General features: G+C 36.4%; 1 protein-coding gene across 1 annotated transcript in view; it reads right to left on the bottom strand.

Annotated features, from left to right (window-relative positions):
- USH2A (usherin) overlaps positions 1-20629 on the bottom strand; it is a 389040-nt gene that overhangs the window by 201656 nt on the left and 166755 nt on the right. The window contains exons 31-32 of the mRNA XM_031595830.2: positions 10214-10327; positions 7664-7825 (exon numbers count right to left, since the gene is read on the bottom strand). Coding sequence (XP_031451690.2) covers positions 7664-7825; positions 10214-10327 — 276 coding nt within the window. The remainder of the gene's footprint in view (positions 1-7663; positions 7826-10213; positions 10328-20629) is intronic.

Here is a 20629-nt window from a genome sequence, read left to right as displayed (position 1 = left end):
ATAAACCTTGCACAGATTCTGATGCTTTTCTAAGGTTCTTAACAAAACTGTGATTGAACGAAATCTTCACTTAATCTGTCCATGTTTCCATTTTATCAGCAAAACTGAAAACAGAATTCTTCACTACCCTTTAATTAGCTTCAGACAAACCACAATTACCACACATGCATCAGAAAATAAGATCCCACAAAAAGTGTTTCAGGCTATGAGCACATGGCCAAGAATGTATAATCAAGTTCTTAGAAATCTAAGATCTCTCAGTGTCTAATTGGAAACCACAGACAGTGTGTGACAAGTGCTCAGAAAAAGAAATCATACTACATGATAGAGCCACACATTTCCCACAGAATAAGTGGAATGCAGAGAAATAGATTATACCTTTCAGAAAACCCAGGGAAAGATGAGTGATATACATAATATAGGCCAGTTAGCCCAAGAAAGGATCACACAGGCAGTATTAGAACAACATAAAAATGGTGAAACATAAATTTGCTGCTGACTGCAGCAGTGAAGTCTTGGAGAAGACCTGCAAATCAACATGGCAATGCAGAATACATCCAAGATGACAATATGTGAATAGCAAACTCTTGCACTTGCTAAAAAAAACAACAAATGTATTTTTAAAAATAGTACTCAACAAACACTTGATTTAAATCCGCCCTTCTCCATATATAGTGCCTTCTGATGAGATCTTTAATTCTGTTGATCATGCACCTCCAAATGGGAAGAAAAGAAACTAGAAACCAACATATGTCTAATTCTGACAATTAACTTTGAATCATAGATTTGCTCAGGTTGGAAAAGACCTTAAAGATCATCAAGTCCAACCACAACATAACCATACTACCCTAACAGCCCTCCACTAAATCATGTCCCTGAGCACCACATCCAAATGGTTTTAAACACATCCGGGATGGTGACCCCCTGGGGAGCCTGTTCCAGTGCTTAGCAATCCTTTCTGTAAAGAAGTTTTTCCCGATATCCAATCGAAACTTACCCTGGCACAACTTAAGGCTATTTCTCCTTGTCCTGTCACTTGTCACCAGTGAGAAGAGACCAGCCCTGCTCTTGCTGTAAGCACCTTTCAGATACTGGAAGAAAGCAATAAGGTTTCCCCTCAGCCTCCTTTTCCCCAGACTTCAGCCCCAGTTCCTTCAGTCACTATACCACCCTTTCAAAGCAAAAACTCACAAAAATACGTGCAATAAACAAACAAAACGTGCCTATAAAAGAAATAGGAAAGAAATGACAAAGGCTCACTGTTTTGAAATTAAGGCTTTGTTTCTAAACTATTTCCTAAGAATGCATATTAGCCCTGGGATGTTCTAAAAATCCTTCTTTTACTGGCTACAGTATCTGGAAAATAATCTGAGGTACCAGTCCTTCTCATTTTATAATTTGTGTTGTATTTTAATTTTTAGAAAGTGGTACTTGAGTAACCTGAGAGCTCAGTAATTCCAGCAGGGTTAGCGTGAGTTTTCTCCTGGCTTGCTGTTGTCCAAATCTGATCAAAGGACAAGGACTCCAGAAGCTTGTCCAGCTGTGGTTTTATAATGACACCATTAGGTTTTGCTCTATAATCAAGGTCCCTAAAAGTCTGTGTAGCTTCGGGCTTAATATCTGCGACAAGGTTAACTGAAATCTGCAGCAAGGATAACTACTTTAGCAGATTGTATCAGCAGGAAATATTTAAACACTATTTAAAAGGATTTTAAATAAGCAGATTTTATTTAACACTGCACTAATGCATTGCAACAGACAATGATACAACAGAGCTGCTACAAATAAACATAATGCTTTTACCCTTACCCCAACACCCCTCTTCTAAATTCCCCAGATCAGTATTATTAAGTCCAATGAGTGCACCAATCCGTCTGTCTAAAGCTGAAATACAGGGATGCCAGACAGCCCATTTGCCCTTTGGTTTTGTGCCTGCTGAATCTGCATTCTGGGTCTGCAGAATTAATTATGATAGTACTGGTCCGGTCACTGGCAATGTCAGTGTTGCCAGTTCAGGTGTATCAAATGTACTTTCTTATACACCTAAACTTCTAGAAGAAAGCAGCAGCTTCTTCTGTAAGACCAATGTGCTCTGCTCTGTAATACTAGCTTCACCAATATGTTTACTGAAATGCATACTTTGGCCAGAATAAAACTTACAATAGGAGGCATTTTTTGTTTGTCATTCTGTAAAACATCGTAGGTTCTGTCTGCCTTATCACCTGGGTATCACGTAAAGTGATGGGCCAGGAAATGTAGCAAGAACATGCAAATAAGAGGCACCATGTCATATCTCATTGGGTTACATGCAAGACATTTCAGATAACACATTCCAGCTGTGAAGAGATAAATACTTTCATTACCCACAGTAGAGTTAAATAAGTCTCTGCTCCATTGAAAATGGAGAAATTGTGAAATTCCAAGTTAGAATATACATAATTCTGGCACCAGAGATTTGCTTCACTTGGTATTCATATATATTTCAATGCAACCTAGAAGATGGGAAATAAGCTCATGCTAGAGGACTATCGAATTTTTCAGTTGTTTCTCCTTTAAGGCAAAAGCTGTCTCTTTCACCTTTGAGCAGGAAACAAATGAATAAAAATCTTTAGGGTTGGAAATTGCTGTTTTAAAATATTTCTGTACCTCAAAACTATTTGAAAAGTAGCTGTGAGAATGGTATCTTAGCCTAAGTATTATCTTCTTTTGTATTGCTCCTCGCTCCCATATCCTACATACAATATGATGCATTCTCTCTTACTCAAACCACTTTACTTTACACAATTAGTAAAATGTAAATACCAATTCTGCTTATATTATCATGGTTTTTCACTTAAAATAAGCAGTAGTCATATGGACAAAAGGGACCAAAGACTGATAATTTTTCAAAAAACTATAGTAAGTGTGCATTACTATACTATACTTACTACAGTTACTAAGAATTTAGACCAACACAAAAAAATACAGGTACTAATTTGGGATTCTCTCATTTCTGAAGTTCAGATTTGCTAAGTCTTCTTTTAACAGATGTCAAACATCTGCCTCTTCCTATCTATACTGGTTTTGTAGGATCAGCATCTCCACTTTCAGGAGAAGTAACAATTTGAATAAGCTGAAGTTTAATTTGTCGTCTTAGACTAATTTGTAGTCTTAGTTTTCCCACTAGTTTTCCAAGTTCAGGACTTGGTGTCGTTAATATTTTGCCCAGCAATCCACTACAAATCAGTCTGTCATAGTCATCAGAAATGCTTTCTAAACACTCGAGGATGCAGTGTAAGGAATCTCTGTATTGCTTTAACTCAGCTGAAGATCTGCCTTTGTAACACAGAAATACTGAAAACATTCCTTTCATGTTGGCAGAGAAAAATAAGTTTCATACAGCTGAGTGTTAATAAGAATATCTTTCCTTTAAAGATTCATGATGAGAACCATTAGAATCTGCTAGGGAAATTATATGAACACAATTTGTTAACATTGTCAAAAATCTAGTACTGCAGAAAATGCAGAAATGTACATCCTCAATTCCAAGCTCCATGCAAAGACAAATTTATCCTTTTTTTTGTTGTTGTTGTTTCATTTTATTTATCTAAGAAGGTGGGAATTTTTTGAGATCAACTAAAAAAAAAAAAGAATACAGAATACTTTGCATGAATATTAAAAAGCATTATGTTAAGAAACCTCTGCAGTTCAAAGCAGAAAATTAAGTTTTGTTTGTAAGTGTTTGAATGGATCAGAGAAGCATATTTTCTTCTCCCCAGGGGAAAAAAAAAAAACAACACAAAACCCTCAATTTTTCCTAAAATTAAGAGTTTTTGAGAGATCAGTTTGGAATGTAATTCTAAATATTGCCCCATCTCCTCAAAGCTGCTAGGTCATCTCCATGAATACACAGGTATGCAGGATTGGAGAGCAGATGCTTGCTGTGATTCTCTTTCAGACAAAAAAAATGAAAGTATGAAAACAGAAGCCTGGTTTCACACAGCCTAAGTTCCACCTGGAGATCTATGGAGGCTTCTACTGGCAAGAGACTTTAGGCTTTTACTGCAATTAAGGATATGAAGCAGCACCCAGGTTGCATGAGAAAGTGGTACTACGTAAGGCAAAAGCAGAAAAAATGAAAATAACTAGTTAATGAAGGGGATCAGGAGCTACCTTCATTTCAGTACTTTATTACTAACAACACAGAAACTGAACTTGTCAATATAGGGAAAATACTTAAAGGCATTAATGGATGATGGATGCCTAATGGATGCCCCTTTTCAATGTGGTGAAGTGTACATTTGCCATATGTGCTTTTAAAAGGCTTCCTTTTTAATTACAGCTCAATCCCTAGAGAAAAGAAACACTTGAATTTCCATGAAAATCAATGAGTATTTCAAGCCCTCAACAACTGTCATGACCAGAAACTAAGCTAACAATATATTTGCAATCATAGTGTTGAAAACACATACCCCTTCTCAAGTTATGGACTAACCAAGATGGGCCTAAAGCAACTACACTTTCATAGGTTAAAGTGAAAGTCAGAGAAATTTTAATTTTTAGGCAGAACTGATGCTTTCCTAAAAAGAGACTCACACAAATAAAACTTTTCAATTCATACAGCACTCCAAAAAACAGTGAGAGAATTTACAACTTTCTGGGATTGACAAGTGGTCAGGAACTCATTTGTGTAGTTATTAAATTAGAAAAATCATTTTGTTGAATGAATGGGAAACAGATGTCAGAGAGAATGAACTTTGTCTCTCTGTTTAGGGTCAGTAACATATTATGTTGAGGCAGTAAGTCATGAACATCACTAGCACAAATGCTGAAAGATAAAAGGTTGGAAAGAGCCGTGTATGACAGTGGAAAGTCAAAAGCCCCATTTTTTTGTTTTAAATTACAACCATTAGAGAAATAAGAAAGAAATTCATACCTATTTTATACCTCTTTTACCACTAGCCTGTAAAAAAGAAAATCTTGGGCTCTAAAACAAAGTGGTTCAACTTAAAAATACATACAGATCTAAGCAAGATTTTAAACAGACCTGATTCAGAGTGACTGGGATATCTAGTGACCCAAATCCCTGAATGCTAGCTCAGATCACTTCTTCCCCCTCAGGCAGAGTGAGAAACTGGCAGCTAAATAAAATGGATCCAAAGCAAACAGTCTGATCTCTATGCTATGTCTGTAACAGGGGGGCAGAGTGGCTCCCATACAGTGGCAACATGACCTGATTTATTTGCCTTTTTTTTTTTTTTTTAAGGAAAGTAGAACAATGAAGCTCTGTAAACACAGAGATACTACAAGTCTGGGTGAGAAGCTGGAATACGGATGGAAACAATTTGTATCCTACTGAACACCGGTATACTGGGGGAAGAGCTGAGATCTCAGCTCAGAGAGACTTGCACTTCTTGGAGAAGCTGGAAATGACAGGCTGTAAAAAGGCTACTGCAATAATTAAAGTTATAAAATGCACAATAGGGTCAAAAACATCAAGACCACAATAGAAAAATATAAATCATTTCTGAACACAAGCAACAAAAGCTGCTCTAAGAAGTTTATGAACAAGATCACTTTTCCTTAGATTAGTTTAGCTGAATATAACTTGATACAGCTAAAAAATCTCCATGTGATCTTCCAAGACTTATGCATAAGACATCAGAAATCAGAAATATAATTCACCCTTTCCAAATTTTTGAAGGACAAATAGAAAAGTTACTTGATTGTAATCTCTACCAACAAGCATTCACATTAGTACTGGGCCAGAACACAATCAGAACTGAGCTAAAAACCAACTGAACAAAATATATTATGGTGACCACTTCTCCCCAAACATTTTTCATTCCTTTCCAATTTACAACCAGTTAGGGATTAACACACCAGTAAAAATACCTGGGATGAAATTCAAAATTCTTAAAAACAGCATTATGGGATGGCAATAGGAGATTAATGGAGATCGTGCGAAAAAGATAAATGGCACTACAAGAATACCAGAAAACTGGGGAGAATAGGGGGGAAATTAATTGAACCTATACTTTTGATAAATATTTATTTTTTTGCAGAAGAAAAATGCGTACTAGTTTGAGCTGTCATTATGCTAACCTATATCCTATTTTTCATATTATTAGTAATACATAATGTGGTAGTTTATATTCAAAAATAAAACCAGAATGTATATACCTCATGTATTTATCCAGAAATACTCTAAGGTTACTATGGTTACGAAAAATCCATTACCTTTGAATACAGAATGAAAAAGTTTGACTTAAAGTGTGCACTATTTATTACAGCGATCATCAACAGCCTTCAGGACGTTCTCTAACTGGATTCATTTTTCAGTGTCAGAACTGACCCACCACACCAGCAGCTTATGGTCTGTGCAAGGCAAAGAAATTTGAACTATATGAATTTTTAAATATGTTTTATACTAACTCAAGATGCAGAAATGGCTTTGAATTTTAAGGTTTCACATTTAAAAGAAAGTAGGATCTTGATACTTTTTTTTTTTTTTTCCGAGTTGTCCAATAGGAAATGTTTTTGCTTTACTTGTACCCATTACTATGTAACATTCTGATGGGTCCAGAATAGCATTTACATTTTGCTATAGTACTTCCAGTTCTGTTGGTGTGCATATGGTATAAACAATCTCAATCTGAATAATTTGGATACTTAATGAAATTATAACAACTATTTTAAAATAGGTAATCAGATTAACATGCTTCATTGTACTGCAAAATAGCTTCCAGAGAACTGATATAACTACCAGAAGAAAATGGATTATTTAGTTTAGGCTTTTAACAAGCAAGTTTGGGCAGTTCAGAACAACACCACAATGGTTTTCTAATTAAGAAAATTGAAGGAAGACAGTGGGGAAAAAAAAACATTAAATCTGTAGAATGCTTCTTGTCTCCAATGGCTTATAATTCACTTGTTTTGAGAGCTGAATGCTACGAAATTAAAAAATTATAAAGTTACCAAAAAGATAACATAGACCTCGTGAAAGAGGATAACAGAACAGGATTTAGATACTCCATGGCATTATTAATCTTCGCTGAGTCACAATGGAGTCCTATGAAAGATGCTCTAACAAATTGAACCTTCTGTGCTTTCAGTGTATAACTTAAAGCTCATTTTATTTTTGTTTCATCTGAAATGCTTTAATTTCAACAGGTAATACTCTTTCAGAATGTTTGGTCACTTCTAACCTAAAATAGCAGTGCTGCTGTTCACAAAAGACCTCTAGGAAGGATGAACTCTACACGAGGGGCTACTACCAGGGTCCATATAGGAGCAGAAGAATTGCGTATTTTCAGCCCGAAGAAGAAAATGTATTGAGGTTTAACAACATATGACAAAACATTCACCTTGTCACTTCTATCATGGTAGCAGAGAGTTAACCTCACAATTCAGTCCAAATATTTTAAATATCCTAACCTAACTTCTGGCTTCTGCCACCTTCATCAGGAATAACACCAGTAGTAAGGTAACTCAGGGATGACATACAGCTAGTTCGCATTTGAACTTTGTCTTGTCAAGCATGCAAATCAGCACAGCTGAATCTAAGTAATAAATTATAGAATCCAAAAGCAAGACTAAAACAGTCATTAATGCAAAATAGTAAGGGGTCTGCTATACAATTATTCAAAGAAAATATAAGATACCCATCTCATATGCTGCTTACCTTTTACAACATACCTGGTCCCATTTCCAAAATAAATTGGTACTCCATTCATATATAAAGTATATTGTGTAATAATACCATTTGGTGTTTTTGGAGGATTCCAGCTCATCAGCAAGGATGTGGGAAAAGTTGTTGCTGTGGGTAACTGCACATCTTCAGGGGCTGGTGAAAAAAGTACATTTATATTAATGATATAATACTGTATATTGTATCATATATCTTACTGCGGGGGGCAAGAAAAAGTGAGAAAGAGAAAGGAGTCTTTGCCATACTCCTAAGATTTCAAAAAGGTAATTCAGAGAACAGATATAAAATTGCTGCAGGTTTCATGTATAATAGTATTTTTAGCTTTCTACAAATCAGAAATTATTTAAATGAACATTGGCTACCAGATTTTTTTTTTTTTTTGCTTCTGTATCTCTCCAGGTAAATAACACTGAGCGCGTGGAGGGGTACATAGTTTTAGGGCAGACTTTTTTTGATACAAATGATTTCCTCTTCTTCATGCTTGTTATTCATAACCAAAAAGTGATCCATTTTTTTTTAATCACAAATGCAGATGTATTATTCTTATGTAGTACTCCTTCTTTCATGCTTTTCATAATTCAATACACTTAGTAATGTTTGTTTAGCATGGATTTTACCTATATAACATACTGGAAGTTGGCAATGGATAATAATTAAAAACTGAGTTCTCACCATTTCAATGAGTTATATTTTAGAAGCACAAGCAATGCCACTGAATGTCGCAAGAGGAACAGAACTTGGGCCTCAGTCTGGAAGGAATATCTTGTAAATTACAAGCTCTGTGCTAGCAATTTAAAACAATAACTAGCAGTGGCTGGCAATGCGAAAACAATATAAAGTAATGAATGTTTCAATAGGAAAACAGGGATAGCTAGAGGGTGTGATATGGTGTCTGTCTTCTGTATCATCAATTTATTGTTACTAAGAGCATGCAACAAGAGCGTCCAAAAATAGAAACTCCGCACATTGACTTTTTGTTCAATTCTTCTGAGGGATGAAACACATGTTCCCCATGGCTTTATTTGATCTCTGGGGAAAAAAAAATCTATTCTTGCCTAAACCTTCCTAATATGACAGCACATCTGAAAACACTGAATGTTTTCTGAAGCACAGAATTCCTTCTTTACTAAGAATACTCGCTAAGCTGAGACAAGAAGACAGACAGACTTCTTAACTTACTTTATTATACTAGAAAGAAATGTTCAACACTGTATTTCATGTTAACATCACACGGTCCATTAATTATTTGGCTGTCAGAGGCTACGCATTTTCATGGTTAATGCCACCTGACAAACTCAGTCCGTTTATGTAGAACTTCCAAGAGGTGATACTGTGTTTTGATTGTAATGTTGCTGCCGGCAGTTTTCAGCACGTTCACATCAAAAGCGTGTTCCAGACATATTAGACAGGAATCCTCATAACCGTCCTCACCAGGACAACACCATCCACAAATACCTGTTCTAGCAGTAGTACAACACTCTAGCAGTCTTTTGATAATTATGATCGAATTCACACAACCTTATTTTAAAATTTGATTTATTAGTACCTTATTATCTTGTTTCTAAGAGAAAATAAAACTAAGAGCCTTTTAAAAAATACATCACTGTTAGAATAAGTAGATAGGACTGTGGGAGAGAGGGAATTTTGAAAACTACTCCACTTTTTGGAAGATTAAGCTTTTCCTATAGATTTAAGTCCAAGCCTTTATTATTCTATTGGTGCAAATTTGGAGTTACCGACTTTAACTGGATTAACATGGCTTTAGAATGACGGAACCAGGAGAAGGATGAGAGTTGGACTTAATGTTTAATTGAGAATTGAGTTCTTTTGGGAACATTTGCTCATGTAATTGATGCATATTATTACCAGGCTAGTCTCTAAAGCCAGAACCATAGCATTATTTTTTCTTTCTTCCTGCTCTAGTTCTTAATGTAAGCTTAAAAAACATTCATTTACACTCAGAACCTTTAAGTTGGAGCCCAACAGCATGTAAAAGAGTTTAGAAAAGGGAAAATCTGAACAGTGATTAATAAATAACTCAATTGGCATTTAGAGGTTTCATCATACTGAAATTATTGTTGCCTATTGCTGGTGTTTAGCAGTTAAAAGAAACCATGGAAATCAAGCATTTGATTCTCAATTTCATACTGTGCCATACAATCAATTCTTTTTAGTCAGACTGTCTCTAGATTTACTTCTGAGCCATAGTAAAATGAGGAAGCTTTCATTAATCTTTCAGATGCTTCATATTAATGACAAGGCTCTTGCATGAACAATGTAACAGCAATTAAAAAGCCCATTAATCTGCATTACAGCTATTAAAGATGCATGTCATTAAAGGGTATGGAGTTTGATTCATTTTCGCACCCCCCCAAAAAATGGAGCAATTATGGTCTGGCAATGCACTTTGTCATCAAATTAGGTTGGGGTTTTCCAGCAAATGGCTTTGCAGCATTTAGCTCTTCTCCTGTTTTATTATTCATGACTGAAATGTGGAAGTCAAGACCTTTGAAATTACTTTACCTTCTTGTGGAGTGGAGATGTTCAATGCATGCGAGCTCTCAGTACAGCCAGCCAAAGTGCAAGCGGTTAGGGTTACAGCATAGTTTGTGAAGGGACGCAAGCCTGTCAATACGCCTGCAACAGAAGAAAGCAAGGTGTTATGCATGTACAGTGAACAGACTGATTACATACATACACAGGTGGAAAAGAAAAAAGGTTTTAAGGTTTTGTTCATATCATGCCACAACAAATTCTGTAAACCAAATTAAAAGCGGCTTTCTGTTGCGTTCTTAATATTTGTCATAAAAAGTTTCTTTAAAGTCTTTAAGTTTCTTTACTTATTCTCACCATAACACAAGCTACATCAAGATTGAGTTGCACATTCTAACCACGACAATACATTTGAGGCTTCATTCCTAGTCACCACGTTTACCTTTTTGTTTTTCTTTTTTCTTTTCCTCCAGTTATTAAATGCTGACTTTTCAAGGAATTTTCAGTCTCTCAGAATAATCATTTTAATGTTTCCTCACCAATGTTGCCCCTACCTATTCATCTTTAAACTCAAATCTCTTTATATGAAACATCCCACTTGCGTTTCATTACTTCATTGGCAGAATATAGCTCACATGCTTGTTACTACTGTAACATAGCTCAGATAACACAGTACTCAGGGATTTACAAGAAAAAAATATTTGTAAACTTGTCGTTTTCAGGTCCTGCTTGTGTTAGAGAAAAAAAGTTGAGGGATTGCCACATATATATCGACAGCTTGTGGTGGATACAACAAATTGGTCCTTGACACTTCAGGAAGTTACAAAATATTTTGAACGGAAATATGCAGATGGATTGTGTGGGAAAAAAAAATTGGTTTACAGCCATTTTGAGAAATGTCAGCAGTTCCCATTTGAAAATAGGCTCAACAATAAATTAATATTGAATGAAAAGTAATTTAAAAGATGGTCAGATCATATCAAGCTTTATTTCAAACTATGAAACAGCAGAACATTAGAGAATGTACTTCTATACCAAATCTCTCATGGTATGAAACTGTAAAACTTGCCAACATTATGCACGCACAAACAGGTAGAAAAAAACCCTGTCATTTATGCTACTCTTACTTGAATTATTACACAGAATGTAAAACAACTTTAAAATTTCAGCAGAAAATGTCTGTTCTCATGTAAGCACTTTACAGCCACAAAAAACAACAACAACAACAACAAAAAAAAACAGAGCTGGAGAATTGGATGCTGGAAGTTTATGGTTACAACATAATTATTTTCTGAGTGGGATAGCCAAAGTAAGTCTACTATTTTTATAGCATTCATTAATATGTGTAGTCACATGGAAACAATGTTAGCTTTTATTGAATTAGTTGTTTTTGTATCTTATATTGGAATTATCCAAAGACTTCAAAGATCAGCATTATAAATGATGTTTCTATTTCAATTTTCTGAGGTTCTGTTCTTATGTATGAAGAGATAATCAGAAGTAGCAGCACTCATGCCAGAGTAGCTGTGTCAAACTGAAACCAGTTGAAGAGGATCAACTCTCTAGTAATAGCTTTGATTTTGCAAATCCCACGTTGGCAGAGAAAAACTGTACTGCCATCTTATTATCTAGTGTAAATACTACATAGAAGAAAGAGAACATTGTGTCAGCCCCTACCCAAGCAAATGTGTCTGTAATCTGTCTGTGACAAAAGACATTTTTAAGAGTGTTTAATATGCATAAAAAAGAAAGTGATGTTTCAAAATGTCAGTATCCCTGGTAAAGCAGCAATACCAGTATCTACAGAAATTCTCCAGCAGAGAAATGTCTTTTTTGTTTATTTTGTGTTTGTGTTTTTTTTTGTTTTTTTTTTTCTTCCATAAGACAACAGAAAGCACTTATTTCTAGATCACTGAAAGTTAAACATGGGAAAGTTAGGGTTCTTTTGCTACCTTCAGCAAATAAACACATGCAGAAACCAAATCCTCTGTGACATTTGCAGGTTCTTGGTTAGAGGAGCTTGGTATAGAGCATATGCTATCCCTCTATTCACTCTGCTGTGCATTAGGAAGCAATTTAGTTTTATCTGTACATTTAGTACTTAGAACATTCTTTTCTTATGAAGCAGTGAATTAATGCTCCTTGCATTTCATGATGGAAGACATTCTGTGGGGTCATCAATGGCTTCAGGCACTGAGAGTCACACTCTCATATCCAGTAAGATGTTCATAGCTGTAGAAGGTTTGGATTGGGTTGTTTGGCTGTGGTTTTTACTTTAGACAAAGTAGAAAGGTTTTATATGAAGCATATTAAGCATCTGCAATGCAACAGAGTGTACATTATTGTAGGTAGGTTTATGAAGGACAGTGAGAATTTGAAAAATAAAACAACCTCTTTGCAGCAGAAAGTATCTGTTGTTAAAAAAAACATTTTCAGCCAAAACTGCAACTAAAAATGTACTCTGTTCATCTTATTAATTATATCTTTCTTTCACATGTACAATTGCACTACTTTTTCTCAGCAAAGAAACAGATGCGCTGCATAGGTAGGCAATAGAAAACGCACAGATTTTATTAACGTACTTCAGCAAACTACTTTTTCCTCAGCTGCCAACCTATCTGTTTGGCCAGCATCCACTGTAATCTGTTCTCCTTCATTATGTTAATCTGTGGGCGGAAAGATTTCTGTCATCTTCAAATCGCTTGTACAGCAATGGTAAACACCTTGGCCTGTCTGTAATTGGACAGGTGTCTGCATTGGTGTCACCCAGCTTTTAATTCAATTAAAGAACTGGCTGCTCTGCTCTCATTACCCACTCTTTTCCTCTGCACTTTTAGTCAGGCAGTGAAATTTACACCCAGTGCCTGACTATCTTAGAGTACAAAATCAGCAGTCCTATAACAAAGATCACTGCTGATACACGTGAAATAATTTATAGCCCAGCAAAATAAATTCTGCAATAAAAAATAGCCTATGATCCAATGAAAATGGTTGACAACTTTTAAAAAACTTTTCCAGACTCCTCCATTTGCACACATGTAGATTGACATCCCTTGTCTATAACCAACAACTGATGATCTGCTAACCAGTCCACTGGGCTTTCCAATATGGGATGTTAACAAAGCAACCTTTGGCCACAATCATACTTACATGCATTCTAGCAATGCTAGCAGGAGAGAGGTAGATAGATAAACTGTCACCTTGATCAGGAAATAGAATTAGAGGGACCATCAATATTTAAGAAGAGGGTCAGACTCCTGCATTTGAGATGTGAGTTCCATTCATTCCATCTGCCACTTCAGAGCAGTTGAATCCATCCAGACTTAGAATTTACACCATAGACTATGTTCCTAGCCTTAAAATCCACACAGGGAATCAGAGATGGTAAATCATTCTAACATACCACTCCTATCTGCCCACTCAAAGAACCTTTGGAAATAAATTTAAGTTCTAACACAGACATTTTGACACAGTGACCCCATGAAACTGAATAATGTCATTTGTTAAATATGAATGTAAAGTTAACAGTCTAAAAGAGTGATCTGGAATCACACCTAGAACATTAAGCCCACTTTATATGCAAAACTCGCATTTAATTTTCTATACTTTTATTTAAATGATCTTTAATTATTTGCAATACTTGAAGTTGGGGGCTAGAATTCTGCCAGAGTAAAAAATGTCCGTTCCTGTGGATAAGGGATAAAAACATTAACATGGAAACATTAACATGGACAGCAGAAAAGGGTCAACAATAAATTTATGATAAAACAGACATGTGAACTCATCAGAATGAGTTGCATCTTTATAACCAATCCATTCATTATAACACAGACAGTACATCAGCAGAGTAAATATCGAGCTTCTTCCTTTCACTTCTCCATAAAACATTTCTTATATTCAGTACATCAAAAAGCAAGTTGTCATATACTTGAGGGTTCTGCCACAACATTTCAGTGGATTTAGAATGGAAAAGTGGTATTTTTCATCAAGGAAAATAATTATTTTACCACTAAGATATAAGGGCAGTATTATGTTCACAAGCTCTGAAAAACAGGTTCAGAGGCAAGTATAGTATTTTAATAACTTCCCCATCTAATTAAATTTTGTTCTAAAAGCGCCGTCTTCACTTCCCTAATATACTATCCTTCTTGTATAGGATGTTACTTCAAAACATCACCTAATGTTCAGAGGTGGCACACTTGCTTATGGTAACTCAGAGCTTTTATTCTGTATATTAGAATAAAAATTAAAACTGAGGTAGTTTATTCTGAAAGGCCCACTCAGCCACACGCAACTCACAAAAAACAGCTACTTAATCTTACAGCTATAACAAATTCTAGAATTATTTTCCTGTTTTCACAACAAAATAAAACAAAAAACAGTTGGTTAAGATGGTGGAAGAGAAGCATTTTGCAAAGTTAATTCAATTTTTTTTTTTTTACAGGTAAATACAGATATTTTCAATCATAACCTGTTACCACTTTTATACAAATCCCGAAAATTCTGCTTTGCTACTGAACATAAAGATTCCCAAAGTCAACCACAGAGCTTATCCACAGAATTTCCATTTGTTTTTGCTGGAGGGAGTCTTCCTTGCCAGACTTTTACATTTCCTCCCTAAGATGCTACTTCATAAGGATTTATTGTGGAATACAAATTGTGCAATTGAAACATTCTACCTTATAGTTGTATCATAATGCTTTTTTTTGAGCTGTTAAAAAAAATAACGTACCAAATCCTCTCTCTCCAAACCGAAACTATCTAGCCAACTTGAATGCCTGAGGTCATACAGCATCTGTCTAAGAAAATCACTTGTGTGTTGAGACGCATCATTGCCACAGTACACTTAATCACAGTCCACTGACCAGAAAAGAAAGTCCTCAACTGACTTTGTGTATTCGACAGATTGTAGCAAAAACTGTTAAAGTACATGTGTCTTCTATGTATGCATCTCTGAGCTGTAAGCCTGTGCACATCAATCTGTCGCATACATCTGCATTTTTAAGCATCTTTTACCATAAGCAGAGTACGAATCAAAATGCTTTGACTTACAAGAACATAGAAGTTTGCTTTGGTTACTGGCTTGGAAGACCTCTTTTCCTTTTTCCCAGCAATTCCTACTTTATAATCACTAAGTACAAGCTCCACTGGTCTCAAAGATGCAATTCAGGTTGCAACGTTTCAAGGCAGGCTGGAATTCCTTCACTACACACAACAACTCTGGCTGCTTTAATTTGCAGAACACCATAACCCAATGGTCTAATTTTGCACCAGACACTGCTTAGCCACAGGTTTATAAGAACTTATCACTCTTTTCCTCTTGATCCTCCCAGATAACTTTGACACTGCTAATTTTCTACTGCATGATTAATTTTAAAAGTCTGCAGAGAATAAAAGATTCTTAACTCTTTGCAAACTGTCTATAACAAGATACTAATAATCCATTTATTTTCACAAACATTAGGAAGTTGATTTCTTTTTTGTCAATAAAAGTATCAGAATGTAGGTAAGTGTTGATGTAACTTGGATAAAATTTTCAGGTTTATTTGATCAGATAATTTGCATTTCAGATGAATAAATTTATAGAACAGCAATGGACTGTAAAAAAGATTCACTTCGGTCTAAACTCAATCAAGTTAGAACCTTAGTATTGCCAAATATTAATAACATTCATGCTTTAAAATGCATATATTGAAAAATATGCTGCTAGTCTGCTAAAGCCTGCTAAATGAAAAGAGATAACCTATGTCCTGCCACTCTGATTTAGAGTCACCAGGAGCTCAAGCACCACCTGACAATTTACAGGAACCTAATGGGCATCGACAGATCTATTGGCTGCCCTATGTTACATTAGCTGCAGCAGTCAGACAGGGAGCCGAGCAGAGGCTCAGGTGCAGCTGCTTGTATATGCTTGTAGACTCCTTTAGCTCCTTCCACTGAGAGAGATGTGCCTGTACGTGGCTGAGACAAAGAAAACAAATCTCTGCAAACCCATGGGTAGAAAACATACCACCAACAAGCATCGCATCCCTAATCATTACCAAGATTTTAGTACAACACCTTCTGTAAGATCCCAAAAGACAATAGCATTTTGCAGATGAAGGACAACCTCCATGAGAGATGTCCACGTAGTTGGTCTGTGCCCCCTCAGTCCAGCGCTACCCAGCCTGTCCTGTGGCCTGCTTTGGTTGCCGGTATTCTGGCCCATGCTGACCGCTGCCCCAGATCTTGAGGGGCCCTGCATCTGGCACTGCGGGGCCTGGCCCTTAGGCTGCTCCTGCAGCCTCTCCTGACTCCCAAACCCTGCAGCAGGTGATGGTACATGCCTGCAGGCAACCCCAAAACTACTACTCTAAGCCTCTTTGCAAAATAAGGTGGGGTTTGCCAGGAAGATACAGATGCTTTCCACTGCTAGCTTAGGCGTGGCAGAAGTCGAAGTCTCCCTCATCATTTCAGTTGGAGTGAGAAGCTCTCCTATGGAGTATTTTCTTTAAACATGGTCATTTTACAAGCTGGCCGTGAGCTCTCCTTCACCCCACTAGCAAGCCTAGTCAGTGGTAGGAGGGCCTGAGTTCCTTTTCTGAGAGGAAGTCCCCAACCTTCCAAAGCCAGTGCACAGCCTTATCACTTTGATTAACCATATCAAATCATCAAATTAATTTTTCTTGAAATAGTCAACTGCCAAGCGTAAAAGACTTCAAGGTGAAAAGAAATCATAAGCTCATTTCAAGGCGAAGAAGGAATGGCAATTGTGGGCATTTGGAGGATAAACTGACAATGATTTTCTCATCATCATGTGCACAGCCAAACTTCGGCACTTAGTTATTGTGGTAACGACACAGGTACAAACAGCTACAGTGACCATGTGAAATTGAAAAAAAACAACGCAACTCTAACGAAAATACAAAATGTCTGTGAATTCTTTTGCTGAATATCTTACCATTTGCAGCTTTCACTACTGTTCCTCATTGCCTGTAATTGGGAGTTGGCAAAACTTAGAGATCTGTGGATCTCCTGACTGCTATGATTTTGAATTATAAAATGTATTCAGTTTGAATTATAATTATATATTTATATAATATTATATAATTATATATTTCTCTTAAGTGCTTGACAATAGAGGCATCTTTGCTGGGACAGGTAAAGGCAAATGTCATTTTCTATCTGAATACTGGGTCTAAACTAGGAACCCTTTGTGAAAACAAGATATAGCACATGATACAGAGTACGTGAGAAACCTAATTTAAACACTGAGAGTCAAGAGGAACACAAAGAGAAGCTTAGAGTTATTTCTCATGAGCTGTTTTCTGTGTAACACAGCAGGGTGTTTCTGTGTATTTTGAGCATTAATTGATAAGGATGAGAAATGATCACCTTGCTGGATTAATTTTCTGATGGTAAAACTTGTAAGACACACCAGACAAGCCTTAAGGCTAAGCAATAATCCCCTCTTCATTCTCTTCTAGATGTAATGAGACACCCATGGGAAAGTGACTGAACACTCTAAACCTTCCCACAGCTGCAGCCAGTTAGTAACTATCTCACAAAACTATATGTTTAAATCAACTTTTGAAAACAGTCTTCTCTGCCTAAGCACAGAAGGCAACTTGCAGCCAGCTTTATTGGGAGCCAGTGATATAAGGGATCACATGAAAAGGAAGATGAAATTACTGCTGAATCAGTATAGAGCTCACTTTGATTTAGATTTTCCTAACTGATATGACAACCTGATAGACTTCTATAATAAGATGAAAAGCTTCATAAATGCAGAGATAGAAATAGATGTTATCTTGACCTTAGTATAGATTTTGACGCTGTCTCCCATAGCACCCTCACAGACAAGCTGACAAAGTACAGATAAGTGGACAGTGAAGTGAATTGAAAGCTGGGTGGATAGCTGGACCAAGAAGGTTATAATCAGCGGCATAAAATCCAGTTGAAGGCAAATCATCCCATGGATGGATATTTGGGCCGCTGCTGCTCAATATCTTCTGCATTCTGTACTGTGTTCCACTCTGGAGCCCCCCAACACAAGGACATCAAGCTGTTGGAGCGGGTCCAGAGGAGGGCCACAAAGATGACCAGAAGGTTGGAGCACCTCCCCTATGAAGACAGGCTGATGGAGCTGGGTCTCTTCAGCCTGGAGAAGATTAGGTTCTAGGGGGAATGTCTTAGCAGCCTTCTAGTATCTGAAAGAGGGCAAGATGTAGACTAGATATTAGGAAGGAATACTTGACCGTGAGAGCGGTACAGGAACAGGTATTGGAACAGGTTGCCCAGTGAGGTTATAAATGTCTCCTCCCTGGAAGCATTCAAGTCCTGGCTGAATGGGGCTGGGAGCAATCTAGTCTAGAGAGAGGTGTGCCTGCCTGTAGCGGGGGGTTGGATTACCGTAAAACAACCCAAACAATTCTATGATTCTATGATTAAGCATTTAGTAATTTTCTCTTTAACCCCTTTCACTGCAGAATTCTCCTGTGCAGTACAACATGCCAGAGATTCCAACCACTAGGTAACAAAATCACATTACAACATTTACCGTTCTGACCAGTCTCGCATCTCTTGGTGACTGTGAATGTTTTCTAGGATTTGTATTATTTTCCAAATGCTGATTATCCATCAGGCTACAGTATAAGTGTAAGGGCAGCAACTGTTTGTTTCCAGCTCTTTCCACCTCCTCCTGTACTGTCAATACTCTTAAATATGTACAAAATTAGTTTTGAGGCACAATGGCATAATACTCTCCAAGTACAGCTTGTTTTTTTAGTTTAAAGGCCAAACTGTGCAAGACTTCCTCAAAACTAATTCAAATCAAAAAGTGAAGCTTATTAACAGTGGTCTATTCATGATGAATGCAGCACAATTAATAAGAGAATAAAAGAGGAAAATTAAGAAAATAGGAAAATTATGACAATTACAATAGAATTATAATGAGAGAAAACTCTTGACATTTTTAATACTCCAGCCAAAGATCATGTTGATTTTACTTCTCATTTCCTCTTAAATTTAAATATAAAACTCATGGATCAAACATACATCTTTGAAAATTAAATTTTGCAGGAGCTTGTGCTACATCAGTGTATAGTGATTACGTTTCTGGCCATATGCCATATCTTATCCTATGTTACCAGCAGCAAAACTGCAATTGCCACATTTATAACACACGAAAAGAAGCAGTCTTTACTGTCCCACCATCACTCTTTGTTACTATACAGTTGCCTTCCAGTTATGTCCAGCAGCACATGAATCTAGAATGCTTAAGCAAACTTTCTCCAACAGTTGCTCAAACATCCTTTTGATAGCCCTCAGTTTGTATTTAAATGAATTTATGTGCTCATCATCTACACATCATGAATCTGCTCTTGGAGGTCAACTGTCCAGTTTTCAAAAAATACTGTTAATTCATCACTTGAGATTTCTTATTTTCCCCATTATCTCTCATGTTTGAGGGTAGCCATTTTTTAATGCCCACAAACTAATCTGTGTAACCTGCACTGAAATCAATGGGCTAAAGACGAAACCATGTCAATCAGGAGCAGTGATTTAACAGAAATAGTTTTCCACTTGTCTCAGTTCTGAGGGTTTGAATTACATATTTCATACAACACTGAAACTGGGAAATACATTTCTAAAATATCAGGCAGCAGTTATAAATAACAAAAGGAAGTACTCCTTTCACACAGACAAAACTGAATCTGAAAACTTAGTGCCACAGCAAGTCGTGAGAAGCAAAATCATAAACGGTTAAGAAAAGAAAGATAATACTACCACAGACCACTATGCACAGTGGTGAAGACGAAACTTCCAGATGAGGAAGACAAACTACCAACTGAAGTTATATTAACAGGAAGACTCACTTTATGTCATATTCCCAAAAATCTACAATCTGACATTATCAGAGAGGACAATGGTTGAACAGAGTCATTTTTAAAGTTCTTAGAGTCACCTAATTTTGCATTACTCAGCACCTACCTGCTCTGAAGGACAAAAAAAAGGATCTATTTAATATCCTATATAATACAAAAGAATGACTTATCTCTCTCCTCCTAAAAGCTGCATGTGTATACCTCTTCCCTATCCAGCACAGTGTAGACTTTTTCATAACCTTAACATAGAATCATGGCATAATACCAATAAGAATTAAGCTAAACTTAAGTTCTGAACATCATTAGCTGTTGTTATCGAACATACGGTCTCGAATTTCTATTAATGTAATTTATATTGCATTTCCACATAGATAAAGAGTATTCAAACAAGAAGTTCAAACAAATCACAGTAATAATGAAAAGCCAATGCAATTTATGTGTTGCAAGCGCATTATTAATAAATGGTCAGAATACTCCAACTGAAGAAAAAAAGCATGTAAGCTTTGAAAATTTATATCTACATTACAGCAGAGAAAAACACAAAACATATGTATTTATGTAAAAAAATTGAACATGTATT

Source organism: Phasianus colchicus, chromosome 2 (genome assembly GCF_987193195.1).
Source record: "Phasianus colchicus chromosome 2, bPhaCol1.hap1.1, whole genome shotgun sequence".
NCBI lineage: Eukaryota > Metazoa > Chordata > Aves > Galliformes > Phasianidae > Phasianus > Phasianus colchicus.
Note: the sequence above shows the minus strand (reverse complement) of the source record. Positions and strands in the feature narration are given on the sequence as shown.